A 23,726-nucleotide genomic window follows, 5' to 3' on the forward strand; every position below is an offset into this window, starting at 1 on the left:
TTGAGACGTTTTGTCAAATTTGATAACAGCAATCAGTTCAATTCAAAGGAAACAGAAAAAGTCAGACCAATAACATATCTGTAGCATCCATCCGAAGTTAGAGATGCTTGGTTTAAAAGTATTTTCTGGTCATCATTGCAAAAATATTCAAATTATGAAATAACCAACATGACAGAAAGATGAAGGCAACAGATGTTTGCAACGAGTAAATGGATGAACTGCTTCTTTAAGAAATGTGTATGTTTTTTATTGAATTTTCTAGTAGTAAAAAAAAAAAAAAATCTTGGTGTTTTTCTCTGCGTGTCGTGCGTTGTCTTAATATTTGAATGTATTTACTGCAGAACAAAATTTGCCAAAGATATCATGCCACTTGATTTCAATCTTTTTTGGTTCTTCATGACTTATTTCTTGATTTTATTCAAAATCTGTCCACAAGCTGGAAATACATGTGATTTGATATTGATTTTCTAATGGAATCAAATTGTTATTGTTATATTATTATTGTTATGATGATGATTTTTGTTTGTTTGTTTTCCTGTCATTCAGGGTTATTCAATTGTCTGGCATTCCTCCTAATCCCTGATACAGGGTCATAGGCTACTCTGTGTATGTGCATATGAGTGAATGTTGTTTGTGTATTATCAATTCATGTATGTTGTAATGTGAAACTAAGAAGTAATTATTTGTAAATATTGGCCATAATTTTATTGGTTCATCAGAATAAAAGTAATTTTTTAAGTTCACAGGTTGTATTAGTATTGATCAAAAAGCTTGACTTTCATCACATGGGTGTTTTACCCAGTTTATATAGGCATTTCACACACAGAGGGAAGTGGAAATATATTACATATTGTATAAAATATGGCATGGGGTTGTGAGAATGCCATTATCATGGTTATTATGTTCACCCATAAAGGGATAGTTCACCCAAAATTAAAGTTCTGTTATTAATTATTCACCCTCGTGTCACTCCAAACCCGTAAGATCTTCTTTCATCTTGTACAACACAGCTGAACACATTAAGATATTTTGGATGAAATCCGGGAGCTCTCTGATCCTCCATAGACAGCAATGTAACTGAAATGTTCCCAGGCCCAGAAAGGTGGTAAGAGCATAGTTAAAAAAAAAGTCTAACATCAGTGATTTAACCTTAATAAGAGAATATTTTTGTGAAAACAAAGAAAACAAAAATAACGATTTTATTCAACAATTTCTTCTCTTCTGTGTCAGTCTGGAAAACGCATGCGTCGTGGAACTGTCATGAATGTGCTTTGAAGTCTGACATAACTAAATTTTAAGCTGAGCTTTAGATAAATTTAATTTAATTTTAACATTGTAGCATACAATAATAATACACACTTGACTAATGTTTATTTATATATGACATATTTTAATATAAATGTTATTTGCATGTGTTTTGTGTCTTCTTGCTTATAAGAAGCAAAGAAGTTGTATCACTACAAACATCCAGGGCATGGAACTGGATTGGATACAGGTCTCATAAACCTAATTTAAGAAACGCTTTCAAAGGCAACAACTGACTGAATTAATCCACTTCCCTACTTTGTGAGAATGGAGCTTACCAGAGCTTCACTTTTGGCTGGTGGCATGGTCCACAGGAGGTCTTAACAGGGGGTGATAATGGACCACAAGCTGCAATACAACAACAACACCCCCCACACACATGAAAAACAGCTTCAGCCCAGCTGGATACACACTCAGCACCAGCTGGGATTTGGTCATGTGCCAGTGTACCATGTCTCACACACACATTCAGTAACACAGTCTTGGGTCACTGCCCGAATACCTAGTTTGCCAGGTTGGCACCTGCGATATTTCGGCACTTGGGTGCATTCCCAGATTAGAAGCACAGTGGCAAATTGTGATTTCTGCAGAGCTTGAGTCTCAGCCAGATAACATGATGAATGAGCACTTCAAAGCAGAGGAGTTCCTCAGGTGTGTACATTTTTGACTTTGGATGCACTGGATCACTCTCTCCTAGCAGCACTTTCAAAAGCTCATTATCATCTGGAAATTACTTTCCTAAATGTGCAGTTCTGTCCCACAAAACCTTATACATAACACCCAAATTGTTTCTCCAAACCAAGCCAACAAACCTTTTCTGAACAGTTATTCACTCAGGGATTACTTAAAATATAATATCAGAAAATACTCATAAAGACATGATTGCTTTGAACAACTGAGCTCATCAATTACAGGAAAAGAAAGAAAGAAAAAAAAACCTGGAATGCAAGAAATTTGTGTTATAGTGTTTCGTTATTACAATTCTGTTTAACATATTAGATTAGCTCTATGTGCAGTGATTAATATTTATATGTATATAAAATCTATTCAGCATTTAAAGCAATCATTTAAACAAGCACACCATTCATATGGATTATTTTCATGATTTCTTCATTTACTTTTTAAGCAATAAATTAATATTGATCATTACATGTTTAGCTTGTTACATGCTCTGTCAACAAAACTAAAAGACAATGGATTACACCACAGTAGTGATGCTTTGTTAATGAATAAAATCAGTGATTTAAAAGAAAAGGTTACATAAACGATTCAATTAACCACTTGCTTGTACAATATAAAGTGCAGGATGAGTCTCAACTGACAGTCAGTTGCACAAACAGTGAAAAATGCTAGTGATGTTGCACTGCTTATAAGCACTTTTGGAATGAAGCTCTTTTTGGAACAGCTGTATAATGCTTCTATAAACTTATCTTCTCAGTAGGCAGCTTTTTCAGGACCTGTTAAAAAAATTGCATTGTGCTGTTAATAATTATATCACAGTTCCTCCAATGACATGTGCATTTAAAGTGCTCGGCATGCTTTAGTAAATATAGAGGGGAAAACTATATGGATGCTATGTCCACATTTGTTAATTACATCCACCCCACATGAGACTTAATAAGACACAGGGAGCTGTAATTGAGAGCATACACCAATATAAAGATAAATATAATTTAGAACCGAACTTTAGTCTACAGACTAAAATGAATCATCTGTGTTGGACAAATTTTCCTTTCCCTTTATTAGACTGGCTCCTTCAAGCCTGATTAAATAAATAATCATGACATTTTTATTTTTCCTGTCTATTTTATTTGCTCTTGCTCTGCGAGAAGAGCGCAAGTGGGAGAGATAGCCATTAGAGGGCCAAGAAGCCATGCAAATTAACGTCACTCACAGAGCAGCTACTTCTGCGTGTGTGTGAGTGGAAATGGAGGGTGCATTGCTGGTAAGGTAATTGCAAGAGTCTTATTAAGACAGAGGAGCATTGAGCTGACGTGCAGGTGAAGACACTTGCAAGCATAGGACGCTTACATGAGGACGCACATGTTCTCTCCCCCTTATACACAAGCAAACACAGACCCACACACAGACTTGAAGAATCGGAGACACTTGATTACTAGGAGTTGTAGTCTCTTTTTCGTTCACATTCACACACGCTGACAGTCGTGGGTGGGCCTTAGGGGAGGCTAAGAGGTGAACAGGAAAGTGAACTCCCCACAGTAATTAGTTTAGAAAAGTACTAGCTCTTATTTAAAACTTTTTTTTTATATTGCTCAAGAAGTTAGTTGGAAAAGGTCTTTCCTTTTTTTCTGCAATTTTACGATAAAGAAATCCTCTGGTAAATTAAAAAGGGTTGAGGGCAAATGATGGTGTTTCCGTAGCGTATTTGCAATGTTAAGGCTGTGGGTTTGCAACTTGAATACGCTGTTGGTTATGGAAGCCTGTTTTGACACGTGCAAAAAATAAGAAACGAAACAAAAGAACAGCTTTGAGTAATTGTGAGATAAAGTTTTAAAGAAGAAGGTTCACCCCAAATTTTTAATTCAGTCAACATTTCATGTAGAGGGCTGGAATGAACAAAGAAGCAATTACAATAAATTATTTTAAGGAAAAATAATTTCAATTATTCTAGGCATGTCAATACACTCGGTGACGATGTTGGTAATGCCCCAATGCAATTATTTCCAGTCATGGAAATATAGGTAATATCTGCATAAGTATAATTGATAAATATGTATATGTGGATGTATATGTTTAGTAGCTTATCCTTCTGAAGAGACTTGCAGAAAAAATAAGATCCTTACTACATAAATGAGAAAATAATCAAATATTTAAAAAAATTAAAAGTAATATATTTCACATTGGTAATAAAATCTGATAACAACAGCATTAAAAATGTATATTATTCATGGTGGTACCATGTCTAACATGCATGTGCATTCAAGAGAAAGGAAAAGGCTGACTTGCAAAACTGCACATAGGGTTTGATGTTAGGTGATCAAAAAATACAGACAATTTCCAATGTTTAATGCAGAATAGAATACTACTGATGTACAGTAGAATACTACCGACAGCTGACATTGCTAGATAGTTCATTGGTTTTAAGTAACCAAATTTTAACATCTGTCCAATGTTGGAGGCTGACATAAAGCAAACCTTAAGTTTTGATGTAAATCTGATTTTCATTCCCTAAAAAAATTCAACATCTATCCAATGTTGGGTGTTGATGTCAAGCCTGATTTTCAACCAAAATTCTATATCTTTCCAATGTTGGACTTATTGACTGTATATACCGACTGTTAGACTAAACTAAACTTGTAGTCTGTAAAAATTGAAGGAGTGAGTCACATGATGCAAAAAGCATGCACAAAACAGACAGACAACAGTCTCAGAAGATCTCCACAGTGTCCACGTGTCTCTAAGACATGGGAAATGTAGATTGATTCAAACATCAGTCATTTGCTAAAGGGTCATCCGTGGACACAGAGCATCTTCCAGCGTGCACTGTGGTTAAATATGACATTACTCACATGAGTAGCATTTGAGTGCTTACCGTCATCATGCCTTCACACACACAAGCTTACCTTCCTCTCATAACCCTCAGCTCCTTTCTTATTTCTATAAAGGCAAGTCCGAGTAAGTTTTGTTCATGTATGTGAGCATTTGTGTGCACATTAAAGGGTTAAAACAGATGTTGATCTAATCATCTAACTAATGCTCCAGTGAGCTGTACAATTTCCTCGTCTTTTCCTATGCCTGTAAAACTGACACACATGACGAGTTGGAAAAAAGAAAGGGATAAAAAAAAAGAAGAGAGAAGTGAGCTGACAGGCAAAAGACCCTCTCATCCAGCTGTCTGACCCCCCTCCTCGCTCTCTCTCTCCGTCTCTCCCAGAGGGTTTGTCCTTCTGGTCTCGTCCATGATGAATGGACCTGTCGAAAGAAACTCATCCTAGACCCAATTAGAGACAGAGAGAGAAAGAGAACGAGAAAGAGAGAGGGCTGGGGGAGAATGAGCAAGAGTAAGAGAGAGTGACAGCGAGAGAGAAAGAATCCCAAACACAAGTCAGCTATATGCAGGCGAGAGCCATATTATTTGAGTCTATACTTACTTTCAAAGCTGGGTTTCTTTAGTGTGTCCTACACTGCACTAGACTGCTAGTCTGAATTCATTTACACACACATGCACTGACGGACATGTCTCATACAACAAAGTTCTACAGCCACCACAGTTTCCGCAAAAAAGCATACTACATTTACTACTGCAGGGTTTTCAAACCTCTTGATACCAAGGACCATCAAAATCACTCTTTGGGATCCCTCTCCATAAATATAGAGACAGTTATGTATTTTCATGCAACATTTGCTAAATGACACAATTAAGCCAGTTATGTAATTCAGGGAATAATGCATGAAAATATTTAATACCCTTTTGTGGGGATTGCAAGGAGATCATCGGATTTGGCAAGTTGCAGACACACACACACACACACACACACACACACACATTCTTACACGTGTCGGACACCTGAAATAGCCACTGGGATCTTTTCGTACAGCAGTGAATAGGGGATTTTTCCTTGATGCTTCTCAATTTCCTCTGGGCTTTTGTTGTTTTGGAGTGTTTGTTTCCTGCTTACAAGTGGAGACTGTGTAAGTGTGTGTGAGCAGTGTTCTGTAGCTCAAAGGCACACACACATTTACACAGCCCTGAAAAAGGTCTTAGGACTTTAACCTTGTCGGTTTAAGCTGTAATGTTACTGACAAGGAAAGAACAGGAGGACAGTATATGTGTGTGTGTGTGAGAGAGAGAGAGAGAAAGCGAGAGAGAGAGAGAGAGAGAGAGAGACAGACAGAAAGAAACTGTTGTAGTGGATTAAAAGATACCTTATTTTTTAAAACAATTAAAATGATTTTCCCGACTTGTAAGTTAAAACAAAACAACGAATACACTTATAAAATCCTTTAATTTAACTGTTAAATTTATGGTAAAAAAAAAAAAAAAAAAAAAAAAACTGTGAATGGTTAAAAAAGACAATGTGGTCACACTTTATGATATGGTCAATTCTCACCATAAACAAACTTTTACTCACTCTCGAAGCATCCTATGTGTATGAGACCTTCTTCTTTCAGAATAATCCAATCAAAGTTGTATTAGAAATTGTCCTTGCTCTTCCAAGCCTTTCAATTGGCTAAGCGGGTGTTTGCTGTCAACAGTTCAGAAGACGTGAAATAAAGTGCACACTTCTGTTATTTATTCGGTTGGGTTTTAGGGTGAGAATAAAGGTCCACTGTAGTGAATCCATGTGTTTTTGTAAGATAAATATCCAGATTTCAAATGCAAGAAACACTTTTTTTCACTTCTGTTGACTGTTGGACGAAATTTTGTGCTTCTAATTTGTGACCAGCGTTTTTTTTTTTTTTAATCTCTTTGCACTCATCACTAACCACACATCCGCCTGTATGTCTTCCGGCTACTGGGGCCTTTATTCACCCCCCAAACCAGCCACACCCCCCCCCCATGCGAGGGAAGTTTTATAATGGAAGTGTGCACTTTATTTCACATCTTCTGAAGTGTTCACAACAAACACCAGTTTACCCCATTTAACGGCTTGAAAGAGCAAGGACAGTTATGGGATGGCTTTTTTGTTGTCTATAAATTTCACAATCTTTAACTTCATACATGTTATAGGCTATAGTAATATTTTTAGGTGAATTCATGTACTACTTGAGATTAGCTATTTTACTAAATATTAGCCTATATAATAGACAGTTTTTACTATTTTTTACTAAGATAATGGAAATATCCGAATAATATTTAAGAATGGATAAATATACTAAACATTTTCTTTATTAATTTATATATATATATATTTTTTTTTTTTGGCAGTAAAATTACATGTATTGTCCTGTTAAATCAATATGTACTGTATATGGTAAGGTAACAGTTAACAGCATTGTTACATAGTTTAGAAACATTTTATTTGTGTGTGGTGTGAAAACTTGAGGAGTGTAGGCACTAAATATATATATCAAGCTAGAGTGAAATAAAAACCTGGAAACTATACAAGAAGGACAGATGGAGAGTGAAGACTAGACAGATAATGAAAGAGTGAAAATGGCTGCTGAAGGAAAATGGGAAAGGGACAGAAAGTAAGACAGAAAGTCATTCAATGGATAGAGAGAAATATATAGATAATAAAGAAGAGGCGAACAGAGAGAGAAAGATGAGAGGAATGGAAAAGAGACCAAGAGATGGAGGAGATGAATGTGGAAGGTGAAATTAAAGATAGACAGTCCAGAGGAAGTGATCAGACACAGAAAAGAGGAGAAACGGACAGGAAGAGAGGGTGAGAACGAGAGTTAGAGGGGGTCAGATACAAGGAGGGAGAGAGAGGAGAAAGAGAGGATGACAGCACAATTAGGGATTTTAATTCTCTGCTTGACTGAGTAAGTCCAGTCTACATGATAATGAGCAGTTTCAATGTAATAAATCTTTATGATACACTGACACACACACACACACACACACACACACACACACCACGTTTACATTGATCATTTCTCTTTTCATAAATACTCTGTGCATTTTTATACAAAGTAAAAAGACTTGTTAAAACTTGTTGGAAGTTTCATGGGCATCAAATTTCATGGTCATATCATACATTATTCATGATTTTTTTCCCCCTTCTGTAATGCTAGTCAAAATTTACACCATTTTTCTGACCCTTGGAATTAAATGGAACAGCCAACTCAGCTGTGAGTTTCCTGTTGGGTACAGTACATGTGGTGCACAAACTCTTAAACCTAATAAAGAAAGTCAGCATTACCCTAATGTTGTTACAACTGATGAATTTCTTTCAGAAATTCAGAAACATTCCTGTGTGCAATATATCCAGCGCTTCACACTCCATTCCAGGTAGCAGAAGTTTCTATGCACCATTTTGAAAGGCAATTGCTAAGGCGATTTTATTTTTATTTTATTTATTTATTTTTATATGGCCCTTTTTCACATTTCCAGGTTCCTCAGCAATGGAAGTCAACATAGTTGGGCTAACTTGAAGAGCAATGAATGGGAGAGTACCAAAAATTTATATTTTGCATAATTTTATGTCTAGAATCAATCAATGAAAACAATCATTTTTAGGTGGAGATACTTAAGGTTGTAATGAAATGATCAGTGATGTTGTTAAATAAAACAAAAAACTTTCTTAATACTGGTACACACAGTCAGGAACAGCACAAGGTTTGACAAGCTCTCCTAGTTATTACTCTTATATTATTCCTAAACAAATTATTGTATACCATTTAGAAAAAGTGCTTAACTGATCATTTCAATTTTTAAAAGAAAATTTGCAGATAATATAATGTGAATAAATAAAATGCAGCTTAAGTTTTCTTAAAGTGCAATTTCTTGACTGTTTCTAACACTAATAATTTTTTTTGCCAAATTAAAACTTTAAAGTCGATTTATAATGTTTCAATAATCCTTTGTCAAAAAGTACATTTATTGTGATGTGTTGGTTATAGGTACATGTCAAGTACTTCATTAGAATTTTTTAATACATTTACACACACACGTTTGTTTTTGTGAAAAGTGGGGACATTTCATAGGCGTAATGGTTTTTATTCTGTACAAACTGTATATTATATGGCCCTACACCAACCCTACACCTAACCCTAACCCTCACAGGAGACTTTGTGCATTTTTACTTTCTCAAAAACTCAACTCATTCTGTATGATTTATAAGTGTTTTGAAATATGGGGACATGGGTTATGTCCTCATAAGTCACCCTCTCCTTGTAATACCTGTGTCATACCCATGTCATTATACAGAGTCGTGTCCTGATATATATATATATATATATATATATATATATATATATATATATATATATATATATATATATATATATATATATATATATATATATAAAGATGTTCTTGTACTCTGAAGTTCAGGTAATTGCATTAACCAATTTAACAAGCATAAACGATAACACATTGTCATTTAATTGCAATTAACAAGCAATTAAGTATCTGAAAAATACAAGTATACAGAATAACTCTTTTTTTTTTAAGTATGCTAAAGTGGGCTTTTTTCATTCTCTTAGTAGCCATCCTGGAACTAAAGAAAGCTTAGTTTTAATATTTGGGGGGTTTTGACAAAAATGTATTTCTTCATTATATGGACATTTTAATCCTCTTAAAATCTCTAACCTAGTCTTTGTCTGTTGATTTTTGTCTTTTAGAAAAAGACTTCATATCCTTTAGTAAAATAAGCAATAAAGTTGTCAGACATTGTTTTTACCATTTAGAAAATCTTGCACTAACAGCTGGTTTTTAAATGTACAAACAGCATGTTATTGTCCTGCACTGCTGGCGTATTTGCCAATAGTTTCCTCAGGCTGAAAAGACATTTCGGCATGAGAATCAAGCTCTTCATTTGTTCTTCAACCACTGGAACCAGTCGTCCGTTAACAAAACAACACAGCGAATAATTTTTCCCATCGGAGACATCACACGCCGCCATCTACTGTACATGCCCATTAGCTCTGTGTCTCTGTGTGTGTGTGATGGAAACCCACATCTCTGGAATATGAAGTCCCCTAATGAACAAGCGTCCGACTGCAAGCGGCATCAGTGGAAAGCAAAATTTGTTAAAACTGAAGGAGGTAATTGGAAAGTGAGCTGTCACGATGCAGCCGCCTTCCGATTCCATCAGATTTGTAATGAAGAGAAACATCACTGTCTTCGTTGACCCAAGAAAACACACAAAGACAAGCAGAGGAAGGGATAAACACGTTCACCTCATTACACTTAGCTCCTCAATGGTGTATAAGTGAGAGTGATGCTTGGGGTCATGTGTTAGCACACTCTGGGCACACGCACTGATATGAAATCAAATAATTTAACTCTTTTTAAGCTCATTTAAGACAGGTCAGATTGAGTAATTAAAGTTGTTGTTTATATTATGAGAAATAAAGAGCTGAAGTTGAACTTAAAAGAGACAGTAAGGGTATGTGGAGAAACAGAAAACCAGAAAGAGAGACGGCTTAAGGAGATGTGAGAGAGATGACAGCAAGCGTCTGTTCCTGCAGCTGGCCCTTGCCCCCCCCTCTATAAAATACACAGCAGGAGTCATTATCAGTGGGGGGGTGAGTTCATCCCCATATTACCCACCTTACCCCTCCATTAACCATCCACCTTCCCAGCAGCACACACACTTCATCTGATGTTAACTATGTAAGCACTCATATCTGTCACACTAATAGCTATTGTTATGCTGATACGCACAGTAGGACTGACACACAGGTTGCTCCCACTTCAATCATAACAGACCAGTTAAAGCAAGATAATACATGATCTCACCAGCATGTGACATATTGGTTTTACAGACCTGAACATACCATAAAATGGTGGGAGGGATTTACACCAAATTTTAGCCGCTCAACTTTCTCAAATGCTACTGTTTTGTCTTATTCTCATATAAATTTATTGTCGAGTAAATCTGTCTTGAGTAATTATGATGATGTAAAATAGACTTCAACATGATCTTAAACTTGACATGAAAATTCGCCCCCTATTTTCTAAATGCATGTTGATCTTATTGTGAGGATTCATCCATGCATGTTTTTTTTTACTTTCTTTTAAATTTTTTTTATTAAAATATCTGTTCTATCTGAAAGGAAAGACATTTATTTGGTGATGAATACCAGACTATAGTTGGCTAAGAATGGTTTTGGGAATTGCACCCAATCTTACCTTGCCCTACATTTATTTTTAATGGTGGCGCTAGTAATTGTAATTAAGCAGTTATTTTGTAATATTTATGCTTTAAAATTTGTTCAATTGACTTTTGCCAATGTAGATGTCTTCATACAAAAGTAATGTGAACATAAATGAAAGACATGCAGCACAGAGTTAGATATCTAGGATTTCCATGTAATAACAACCTAAAGAAATCATAATAAAGTATAATAACGCATTTGGATAGCAACTGTTACTTGCACTGTGTTTTACAGCTGCCAGTAACATTCTTTCATGTGGGTTCATTTTATTGACTGTCGCTATAGAAACAGATAAACCTCAAGTAGTACTTGAACAGCACCAAGTTGAACATCATGAGTTGTCATCTCGGAATTACGGTAATTAGGACATGGCACAAATGCAGCATAACTCACACTACTGTTACATTTACATTGCAATCTCTTAGTTAAATATCTTACCCATTTTGTAAGGAAGCCATCTCTGTGTCTTTCAAATCTCAGAGGTCACATGATCGCCATCAAAAAAATTATGTTGATTCAGGTTTTATTACAGACTCTTTCGGAGTTTCATTGTTTGTACAACTGGTAATCCTTTGGGGGTTTACAGTTTTGCACGGTTCATGGTCAATATATTAAAACACAAGAACTAGCTTTCTCTCTGTTTACGATATGAAATAATGCACACAGGTGAATAACGCAAGTATGCATATAAACAATTAGGCTTACATTAATTATTCAGGGTTTCAGAGTTTAACTTTTATTATTACATGAATAGCCATTAGCCACATATCCAATTTTGCTTAATACATCGTTTATATTTTTAGTTTAGGAATATACCACGCCATACTCACAATAAGGCACTGTTTATGGGGTGAAATTCGATGAAAATAGATTTTTGTAAGTTTTAATTTTGCTGTGGGCAGTTTCTTGGAATAAGTTTAAGGTTAATAAGTCCAAACCGAGGAAAATGTCTTATAAAAAACATTTTTAAAACACACCTTTCACTGATACAGTGAGACATGGGTGTTAAAGATATTTATTAAATTTTGTCGGATTGACATTATCAAAAGCAAACATGAACAAAAGGACAAACATCTAGAAAAGGGTAACAGATTAAAAACTTTACACAAAACAAATAAAAAAATGACATCATGGAGACAAACACAAAAACAAAAGACAAATAAGATACAATTGCTGCCATAATGCTATATGAGTTTTGCTTATTGCTAAATTAGGTCATAAAAAGTAAAGTGACAACAAAATTTCTCTCAAAACCGGAATAATACTGTACCAACTCCAGCACATCATGATAAACAATGGATATCATCATACGAAGTATAAAGAAGGGCATTCTGTAATGGACATCACAAACAGACTACATCCACCTCATTAAACTCAGGCAGGCAAGAGGTGATGTCACTCTTAAAGTAGACAAAATGATATCAGATGCTGGAGGTGGACAGGATGTCCTCTACCAGGTGTTTATACACCCAGGCGTCACCTTTGAGCCGCTGACGACGGATCCCGACCACCTCAGGCTTCTGCAGGATACAAACCTCCAGCTCAAACTGCATGGTCACCTTTCCAAAGTCTGACTGTGTGTGGCACTTCAGAGTATAGCTAACAGAAAAAGAGGACATTATGATAGCATATAACAATTTAACAACTAAACCAAGTTATTTGGTTACAACTGCAGTTCTCAACCTTTTTGACTCGAACGCTATATTTCCAGGTATTATGATAGCTGCTTGTTTTCAAATGTTTTTATGGTTATATTAAACTAACATGCATTTATGTTCTGTATTCAAGAACTGTAGATTCTTCAATAAAAATATATAAATGAATAAATAATAATAACAGAATTTAGAATTATATTGTTTTAATATATTAATGATATTTTATTCATTGAAATACTCCTCATCCTGCTGAAGTTCACTGAGGCCGTCTAGTGGGCCCCGTCCCCTCTACTACTGGTTTAGCAGAAAAACTAATTTGAATTGCTGAGGGAAGGTTAAACTTACCCCTTCTGAACGAAGTCCACGTTCTTCTCTGGTAGGATGCTGAGAATCTGATTGAGCACTTGCTCAGCATTAGTCTGACTGGTGAGTGTTACGTTGTATTGAGCCTAAAAAAAAATAGAGCATGAGTTGTAGAGTAAGTGACAAACATCTAAAATGTGCAATATGGAGAGACTACCGGAAATTAAATAGAAAGAAATATGGATAGGAAGTGAATGTTAAAGGGACACTTAAAAAAAATACCCAAATATGGCCAAATTTGTGTTATTTTGTTGAAATATAATTTTTTTCCATTTAGTTCTGCCCTTCGTAAGCAACAGAAGATACTTGTATGTTTCCCGGTACACAAATTAAGTACAATTTACCTTGATCTTCAAATTCCAAAAGTTTTCACCCCCCAGCTCTTAATGCATCTTGTTTCCTTCTGGAGCATCAGTGAATGTTTGAATCTTTTTAAATAGTTGTGTTTGAGTCCCTCAAATGTCCTCAGTCTAAAAAGATGCATCTCAAAATCATAAAGTCACTGCTTGAAAGGGTTCAAATATGTAAAGAGGCTGGAAAACTGAAGAATCTGCAGGACCTTAAAGATTTTTCTGAAGAACGCTGCTCAGTTTAACTGTTCAGAACAAACAAGGGACTCATGCACAACCATCACAAAACAGAAAGACAGTCGAGGATCATCAGGTGACCACACACAGTACTAAGAACCAAGGGTTCCCAAACTTTTGAGTGGGGTTATTTTAATAATTTCAGCATTTTTTTTGTCTTGTGGACTAAATGTTAATATCTTTTATGGATAATATCTTACTCAGGACAGTACTAAATAAAATATAACATGCATTTAGTATGATCTCTCTTATTTTTTTAAAATTACTCGCATTTTCACAGATTCTCCAAAGGGTGCCCAAACTTTCCAGCCCCACTATATATATATGTATTCAAGTATGCATATGTACATGTGCTTGTCTTTAATCCTTATCCAGTAAATCACAAAAAAATCCCTTTTAAAACTTTGGTTAACTTCCAGCGAGGTGGTGTTTGTGAGAGGAGTCACTGCTAAAGCAATGTGCCTGGTTGCAGCAGTGTGATAAACATGCCATATCATAATTGGATAATTGGAATAGGATTAAGAATCAGGACATTTAAGCATTCAGGAGAACAGACAAACAATACAATCTTAAAGGCTAAACTCAAATGTAAAAATGAGACGAATGATACCTTAATTTTGCGTGGTCCATCTCGAGGTCCTCTCTTCTTACTGGGTGTGAGCATTGTAATAACTTTATCCAGGCCTCTCTCCAGACTGCCAAACACTTTACCTCCCTTACGCTTCTGCCCACTGTCCACCTGACAGCCAGCCAGGTCCAGAGATCGAGACCTGGACAAGTGGGAAATTCAGTTCAGAACATAATTGCAAATTTCTATAATTACAAAACTATCACAATGCAATGCAGCATTTGCCAAGAGGCTACTACTAAAAAATGTGGCAGTTAAAATTTTTATCATTTATTTTATCATTGCCCCACAAAAAAGCTGACCTCAAAAAAAAAAAAAAAAAAAAAAAAGGATTTTAAAGAAGAAGTATCAATTATGTAGTATAACTTTTCTTATAGGACAGAATTACACACTTCATCTTTAAAGCCTACAGTCCTCTTCCACTCCATTCTATTTTTCTTTCTATCTGCTGGTTATTTGACTCTTCTCACAAAAGACAAAGTCATCTACCTTCTCTCGGGGCTGAAAGCCAGTATATCCAGTTCTCGGTGTTGGTCCACTTCTCTCCTGTGGGACACTTCTTTAGTGGCACTGCCCGCTCCTGCACACACATGATAAACACATGTCACTACATGCTACATGCCGCCGCAGCACTGGGAACAGCCACACATACACCTGTCAGTATGCACTTCGGGAGTTGTCTCGTACACACACACATACACACACACTCCGTCCCCAGTGTGCACCTGTCTGTTCCAGTGCAGGAGGTGGTGTGTGACAGTAACGAGGTGGACACAGTGGATGTTGGGACATGAAGACGTTTCCCCAGACACACTGCGCCCATAAAGTGACACACACTTACACTCTGATCAACTGAATCAAACTATAGATGCTAGATGACACAACATTTTTTGTTAGGTATATTATTTTAAACCCCAGATATGCCATTAAAGGATCTAGAACTGAACAATACGGAAAATGCAATGTTTGCAGAAAATGAGTATTTAGACCTATGTAAGCTTTATCAAAGAGCACACGAAGACAAAAGGAAAAGATCCAGGTATTGCAAGCAGTGAAAGCCTTGATTAGACATGATATCTCCAGAGAACTTCCATTCACTGTCAAATCGCTATGAATGCTTTTGTTCAGCTGTCAAATCCTTTAAAAGAATTAGAAATACAAAAATAAAAAAAATCTCCCAGGCCCAAGGAGTTCATAATCACAATTCAGTGTTAAAAATCTAATAACAATATTCATGATTTGATAATAAAATAAAACTATTAAAAACCAGACATCTTACTGAGCCTAAGCTTATGAGGCGACTATATAAAACCCTGGACCAGAAAAAAAAAAAAAAAAAAAAAAATTAATATAAATATTCTTTCTATTGAGGTATGGTTTGTTAGGATCGGACAATATTTGGCTGTGATACAACTATTTGCAAATCTGGAAATCTGAGATAAAATAAAAATTATTCTAAATATTGAGAAAATCGCCTTTAAAGTTGTCAGAATTAATAATAATAATAATAATTCTTTACATTTATATAGCGCTTTTTTTTTTTTCTAGACACTCAAAGCGCTTACATAGTCAAGGGGTATCTCCTCATCCACCACCAGTGTGCAGCATCCACCTGGATGATGCGACGGCAGCCATAGTGCGCCAGAACGCCCACCACACACCAGCTTACTGATGGAGAGGAGACAGAGTGATGAAGCCAATCAGCGGATATGGGGATTGTTAGGAGGCCATGATGGTCAGAGACCAATGGGCGAATTTAGCCAGGATGCCTAATTAAGTACTTAGCAAAGCATATTACAAACCTAAAATTAAGTTTTGATATATTTACAGTAGGAAATTTACAAAATATCTTCATGGAACATGATCTTTACTTAATATCATAATGATTTTTGACATAAAAGAAAAATGGATAATTTTGACCCATACACTGTGTTGTTGGTTATTGCTTCAAATATACTACTTACGATAGGTTTCGTGGTCCATATAAGGGAAATTCCAAAAAATACAGCACATAAAAATTGTCACACAAAATAAATGCATTGATTTCATTCAGAAAAAATAAAATGTGTTTTTCAAGGTATATGAAGACATGTTCATACAAGTGGTGAGATTAAGGATAACACATATTTGGATTATAACATCAAAAGTGTATAATTGTTGTGATGCTCAACTGATTCATTATCCAGCTCACCTTTGTTTGCGTCGCTGCTTGTGATAGTGATGTTGTTAGGTGTCGTCGCTACATTTCTGTTGGATTTGGTCTTTCTGCTGGACATTGGAGTTCGGGGGGCAGGCAGAGCAAACACATCTCCATCTGTGCCTGTCACAGCAAGATTCTCTTTATTTTGTCTGGTTCTATCACGTCTCTCTGGCTTCTGCTGACGGGGTCTCCCTTGCTCTATGATGGGGGAGTAGCCTATTTCATTCCACCGCTTCTCCGATGTTTCAGAGGTGAGCTTCTGAAGACGAAAAGAGTTTTCACAACAATTAGTAACTAAAGAGTATTTCCTTTAGTAATGACAAAAAAACTTGTAAATTAATAACAGAGTGAGCCACTGGGAATCATAACTTGAAAGTAAAATTCTGCTTTTGGAAAACACATGATCAAAGTTAAATGTGTTGATATTTGTTTCATGTTGGCGAAAAAAAAAATGCTTAAAAAGGGGAATAAATATGACTTAAAAAAAAAAGTATTTTATGCTCATCAAGGCTGCCTTTTATTTGATCAAAAATACAGTAAAAAAGTAATATTGTAAAACACTTTTACAATTTAAAATTCTCTTATTTAAGGTATAAATGTCATTGTTTCCCTTGGTGGAATTACTCCATTACTCTAGTCTTCAGTGTCACATGATCGTTCAGAAATCATTCTAATATTCTGATTTGGTACTTGGGTATTAAATATGATTTGTGCTTAAATATTAATAACGGTTCTTACTATTAAATATTTTGCTTTTTTTCGCTTTATATTTGTCTGGAAACCATGATACATTCTTTGATGGCTAGAAAGTTCGAAACACCAGCATTTAGATGAAATTGAAATTCATATAATTGACATTCTAAATGTCTTTTCTGTCACATTTACTAAATTGAATACGTCTTTTCAAGATCTACAATATTAAGCACCAAATCAGTATATTAGAAATGATTTCTGACGTAAAAAGTAACATTAAAAGTAACAGACTAGAATTAATACAGCCTTTGAGAACATAAAATACATATATTTTTTTTTTAATCGTAATTATTCCAGCTTTACATTTTTTAAACTTTAGAACTTTTTTTTACCGATAACTGATCAGACACAATCAGGTCTATCAACACTACATCAATTCAAGAGGACTGTTTCTCCATTTTGGATGTAAAAAAATATTAAACATTAAACATTAAATAGCGAGTATCATTATTTACTAACAAAACAAGAAGCAGTAAGATATAAAGAGAGTGTGGAGAAGGAAGTTAAATGTTAAAAAAAGACTGGTTGTATAAGGAGCAATGGACAAGAGGGAAGAGCAGACAAATAAAGAGAACATGGAGGCTAACCATGCGTGGAGTGTTTGTGGTGTGTGTGATCTTGGGCGTTAGAGGGGTCCAGGGATTCTCGTCATCGTAGCAATCAGAGGGGAAGACCACAGAGCCAAGCACCACTGGGTGAACACCACCATCATCATCCTCACTGAAGCGTAGACTCTTCTTCAGCTGAGACAGACACACAAAATCACACTCCATACATCGCACAAACATGACTATAGTAATATTAATAAATAAACAGCCATCATTCCTGAGTGAGTTTTAAAGTACCATGGCAATCCATTCTTTGTATTTGTATAAGAAACATAGCATGACCTGACCATTGTGCATTTATAATGCTTCTAAATATGTGAATATTGAACTCACTTGTATGTCCTGCAAAGGGGAGTACATGGGGTCAATCATAGGGCAATCTGCTCTCAGACGCACAGGGCGGCCTTGATGCTTTTTAGCCAGCAGTAACAGGTAGGTGGCAGTCATTTGATCATACTTCCACTGAAAAACAAAACAAAAAACAACACAAACAGAGTAAATATGTATCTTATGTGTGATATAATAATACTGATGTTTATAACAGAGGGAATTTTGATCAAGTCATGTCTCAGTATTAAAGAGAAGCAGCTTTGGCCAATGCACTGGCATCTACTGACATCTAGTGGTCATGGTAAAGCGATTTGATGTTTTACTTCCAAGCTGTTATCTTTCTCTGGTTATTAAGCTTCCATTTCTTAAAATTGTTTCTTAAACACATAATCAACCAATTAGAATGATTTCTAATGGATCATCTGAAACTGAAGCCAGGAGTAATGGCTGCTGAAAATTTTACTTAATCACAGGAATTCATTACATTTTAATAATGTAATCAGATTTTACTATATAACATTTTTAATTGTAATAAAATCAAATAAATTGAGCTTTTGTGAGACACAATTAAAAACATTCAAAAATGGTTCCATTTGAACAGTAGTGTCTTTGCTAGATCTATACACTTAATACAAAACAAATAAATACTTATGCATTTTAACATTAATAAATATAATACTCATTTGAAATCACAGAAATCACTCTGTACCTCTGACACAAGTTGGATTGTTCGCTGTCTGGACTGTTTAAAAGCCACTGCCATTTCAGTGATGCAGTCTTCATCTATATGACCCAACTAAAAAGAAAAACATATTTAACTCAATGACTCCTATACAGTATTCTCTACATTTATTGGCTGAGCTTAATAGTTGAGTGTCCATCAATAAAGAATCAATGAACACTGCTGATCAATAAATGTCTGTTTCATTTGAACATATTAAGGTCATATGAATCTGTTAAAACTTTAAAGGAACTAAAGCAGATATATTATATGGATAAGACAAAGAATCATAACAACTTTTAAGTCCAATTTAAATTACTTTTACTTGACTAATTGGATCTTGGAGACATATGATTTGACTATAATGTTTATAGAGCTCATCTTACAGGATGTTTACTGTGCCACTCCACTGGTGTGCTGTATCCCTTCATGACCCAAGGGTGATCAAGCAACTGTTTCACAGTCAAACGCCTCTTTGGGTCCACCTGTAGGAGAGGAAAATCAACTGCATTAAGTTGTACTGCCTTACTAAAACACATAAAACGACACATAAACCATGCACAGTACCTGCATCATCTGGTTTAGAAGCAGAATGCTAGCAGGTGAAAGCCAGTGGGGGTTGCTATATTTGCCTCTCTGTCAAAACACAAGCCGATATCGCATAATATGAGATCACGTACTATACAAAACTACTTTTATGTGACACTACAGTGATGCTACAGTAACGTTACAGTGACACAACAGTAATGTTACAGTGATGCTACAGCAACATTACAGTGATATTACAGCAATGTTACAGTGACGCTACAGCAATGCTACAGTATTGTTACAGTGACGCTACAGTACTGTTACAGTGATGCTACAGCGACGTTACAGCAATGTTACAGTGATGCTACAGTACTGTTACAGTGACGCTACAGCGACGCTACAGCGACATTACAGCGACGTTACAGTTATGTTACAGTGACACTACAGCGACGTTACAGTGACATTACAGTGATGTTAGTGACATTACAATTATGTTACAGTTATGTTACAGTGACGCTACAGCAACGTTACAGTAATGCTACAGCCACATTACATCGATGCTACAGTGATGTTACAGTGACGCTACAGTGATGTTAATATTGCATCTAACACAAACTTACTGTGATTTTTCTGTAGAGGACCATACAATTGTCATCATCAAATGGAAGAAAACCACACAGTAGGGCGTAAAGCAATATGCCCATACTCCACACATCTGCCTGAAACACATATGCCATGAGATCACAAGAAATATATATGCTTCATTTGGAATTGTTTTCAAATATGTTGGACACGAAACACATATGCCACACTGACCTCAGAACCAATGTAAGCCTTGCCCTGAATGAGCTCTGGAGCTGCATATGCTGGACTGCCACAACAGGTTAGTAATTCAAAACCCAAACCGCCCTATCAAAGTAAAATTGACTTAAAACTTTTCAAATGTCATTAAAGCATTTACCCTGAATCGAAACCAAGTCACAAATGTATTGAAGCACTGATACTAAACTTAATTTAATTTCATTAATAACACTATTGTTTTCTGTACAGTTGCTTTACAGCTGAATTTAACTGGTTTCACAACAGTGACCGAACTGTAATGATACTACTGTCTGAAATTTAAGTTGTCATAATTGATGAATTTTGCAACATAAACGCTGTTATATTCCTGTTTTCAGTGAAGCAGCTTTAAAACAATTTGTATAGTATGAAGCGCTATAAAAATAAATGTGACTTGACTTTAAGCAAGAAAATTGACATAATAGATGGATACACACCTTTGGTTTGGCACAAAGGCCGAAGTCAATGAGTTTTAGGTTATGATCTTCATCGATCAACAGGTTTTCCTAAGGTCAGTAAAAACAGTTGTGTCAAACAAACATTGCCAATGTAATAATTCACTCCCTAATGAAAATGCTGCCATTATTTAGTCATCCTCATGTTTTTCCAAATTTAGATATCATTTAGCCAATTTCTTACATCAAGCAATCAGATGGCCACATGGATTGGAATATGGCGCACAAGTTGGGCCATATTAATGGTGCTTTTGTGTCCTTTTCAAAATTGAAAACATAAATCCCTGTGTATTATAAATGAATGTAAAAGAGGAATGAGCACAAGTGTTCTAAATTTCTCTTGTGTGTTCTACAGAGTAAAATCTTATGGATTTGGAACGACTTGTTCAGAGAGCTGATAAAACAACACAATAATCAATGAGCAATCAAAACAAATCCAAATCCATCAATTAACATCTAATGAGTGAAAAGAGGCATGTTTGTAAAAACGAATTCATCATTAAAGGCATTTTAACTTTAAACCACCGCTTTTGGACAAAATACAATAAAATTCATAATCCATAAGAGCCTTCCTCCAGTTAAAAAGTTCATCCCCTGTCAAAATCCACCAACATATTTGTTTAGACATGTTCCGGACTGATTTCAACAAACAAACCAGTCTACATCTTGGTAGGCCTGAGGGTGCCAATTTTCTAAATGTTCATTTAAAACATTTTTCTTTTCTGTATGATCTGTTCCTTTAATGGGAGAACTCAGTATATGATTAAGCTATTTAAAAATCAAATGTTCTGTTCAACAAACTCACCGGTTTGAGGTCTCGATGGGCATAGCCTTGGCTATGAACATAGGCCAACGCAGAGATGATCTGACGGAAAAACACTCGGGTCTCTTCCTCCGACAACCGGTCTTTAGCAATGATGTAATCAAACAGTTCTCCTCCAGGACAGTACTAAGAGTGACAAGATTTATGCATATAAACATATGAAGCTTAATCTATTTTCATTAAGCATCAGAATCACTTTCAAGAAAACATACCTCAAGCACCATGTAGATCTTGCTTGATGTCTCAATGACGTGGTAGAGTCGACACACGTGTTGATGACTGAGGTTCTTCATAGCCTCAATCTCCATCTTAACTCGGGGCAGATCATCCTAAAAACAGGTAATGCAACCTTAAAGATAATTTATTTTCCAAAATACATACTCTTCTCATTTTCAGCATGCTAACACTGAAAGAAAAGTAGAATACACCTAAAGAAGAAGATCTTACCCCTAGGTCTTTCTTCTCCATTATTTTGATGGCCACTTTCTCACCTGTCAGAAGGTGTCTACCAAGTTTGACTTTGGCAAACCCACCTATGGGTTAGAACAGAATAAAACAAGATGTGCTCTAGATTAAAGTTCATATGCACAATCACAAAAGCATTATATAAAAGCATAATCAATACACATTACCTGAGCCGATGGTTTCATAAAGCTCATAGTGCTTGAGAAGTTGAGACATGCCGAGGAAACTTACACCTGCATCAAATCAGCATTTTTTTATTTAAGTTTCACATTTTTTAGCGACACGTTTATATAAAACCACCGATTAAGTGACACTCATCACATTTGCAATATCAAGTACTTGGTGACAATGAATGGTGATCATCACAATGGTGTAAACAAACAACACGATCAAACCACAAAACAGAAGCTTCAACTACAAAGAGTAGGTTTTATTTAAATTGTTCATCCTATTAATGCTGGATGACTATCTTCGAGAAGAATGCTTTTTTATTTTTTATTGTCTTGAAAGACAGCTCAAAATTCCTAAAGCGTTACTGACTCAGATAACGTTACTCGCAGAGCAATGTATTGGATGCATTATGCATATCCACAAAGGAGAAAACATTAAAATGTACCTACGTCAAACTAACACAGTTAATAAACTGGTAAAAACAGTAATAAAGGATTGTTTTGACCAACATCTCAACAAACTCACCAGCTGTGCTCCAATGGTTCACTTTAAAACGCCGATATAAACGATTTCAAAACAATAAAAAAAAAACTTATAATGCAATGTTTAAAAAGGGGCAGTAGTTCTGTCACTCGAGATTATATATGTTTACAATGTGATATAAAATTAAAACTGTCAAAGCATCTTTCATTCGAACATATTTAAAAAATTTGAATTTCCCACTTGCTACGTCAGAAGAGTTCCTGTTTCCTGTTACGGTAAAAGTCCTTTTGCGCTGAAATATCTTGGTTAGCTGTCACACCTGTTTTTTTTTTTTTTTTTTTTTTTGTAACTCGTGTGAATAATTTTCATGGTGAATATATATATATATATATATATATATATATATATATATATATATATATATATATATATATATATATATATAGTACAGACCAAAAGTTTGGACACACCTTCTCATTCTCTTTATTTTCATGACTATGAAAATTGTAGATTCACACTCAAGGCATCAAAACTATGAATTAACAAATGTGGAATTATATATGGAATTATACACATAACAAAAAAGTGTGAAACAATATATATAATATATACAGTATATACAATATATAAAATATGTAATATTCTAGGTTCTTCAAAGTAGCCACCTTTTGCTTTGATTACTGCTTTTGCACACTCTTGGCATTCTCTTGATGAGCTTCAAGAGGTAGTCACCTGAAATGGTCTTCCAACAGTCTTGAAGGAGTTCCCCGAGAGATGCTTAGCACATGTTGGCCCTTTTGCCTTCTGTCTGCGGTCCAGCTCACCCCTATAACCATCTTGATTGGGTTCAGGTCCGGTGACTGTGGAGGCCAGGTCATCTGGCGCAGCACCCCATCACTCTCCTTCTTGGTCAAATAGCCCTTGATGCCTGCAGTGTGACTCTACAATTTTCATAGTCATTAAAATTAAGAAAACTCTTTGAATGAGAAGGTGTGTCCATATATAAGATAAGTATATAT

At 35.5% G+C, this 23,726-nt stretch overlaps 1 protein-coding gene across 1 annotated transcript; it reads right to left on the reverse strand.

Annotated features, from left to right (window-relative positions):
* Window positions 1-12,096: 12,096 nt before the first annotated feature.
* Window positions 12,097-22,990, reverse strand: melk (maternal embryonic leucine zipper kinase). The gene is made up of 18 exons (XM_052544886.1): window positions 22,750-22,990; window positions 22,221-22,286; window positions 22,036-22,121; window positions 21,801-21,917; window positions 21,571-21,714; window positions 20,748-20,816; window positions 20,287-20,379; window positions 20,091-20,189; window positions 19,510-19,578; window positions 19,329-19,427; window positions 18,931-19,017; window positions 18,225-18,353; window positions 17,871-18,026; window positions 16,522-16,789; window positions 14,820-14,910; window positions 14,313-14,472; window positions 13,098-13,201; window positions 12,097-12,696 (listed from the first exon to the last, which is right to left on the reverse strand). Exons 2-18 carry the CDS (start codon window positions 22,267-22,269, stop codon window positions 12,519-12,521), a joined length of 1,998 nt encoding a protein of 665 aa, XP_052400846.1. The 5' UTR covers window positions 22,270-22,286; window positions 22,750-22,990; the 3' UTR covers window positions 12,097-12,518.
* Between the last annotated feature and the right edge of the window lie 736 nt (window positions 22,991-23,726).

Source organism: Carassius gibelio, chromosome B1, assembly GCF_023724105.1.
Source record: "Carassius gibelio isolate Cgi1373 ecotype wild population from Czech Republic chromosome B1, carGib1.2-hapl.c, whole genome shotgun sequence".
Taxonomy (NCBI): Eukaryota; Metazoa; Chordata; class Actinopteri; order Cypriniformes; family Cyprinidae; genus Carassius; species Carassius gibelio.

What these genes read in the sequence shown, in the direction of transcription:
- melk (XM_052544886.1), bottom strand. Translation starts at nt 22,269, where the DNA reads ATGTCTCAACTTCTCAAGCACTATGAGCTTTATGAAACCATCGGCTCA. An exon ending in AGGCTTACATTGGTTCTGAG is followed by an intron (nt 20,190 to 20,286) that starts GTCAGTGTGGCA and finishes TATGTGTTTCAG; the next exon opens with GCAGATGTGTGGAGTATGGG. An exon ending in ATGGACCACGCAAAATTAAG is followed by an intron (nt 13,202 to 14,312) that starts GTATCATTCGTC and finishes ATTTTTTTTTAG; the next exon opens with GCTCAATACAACGTAACACT.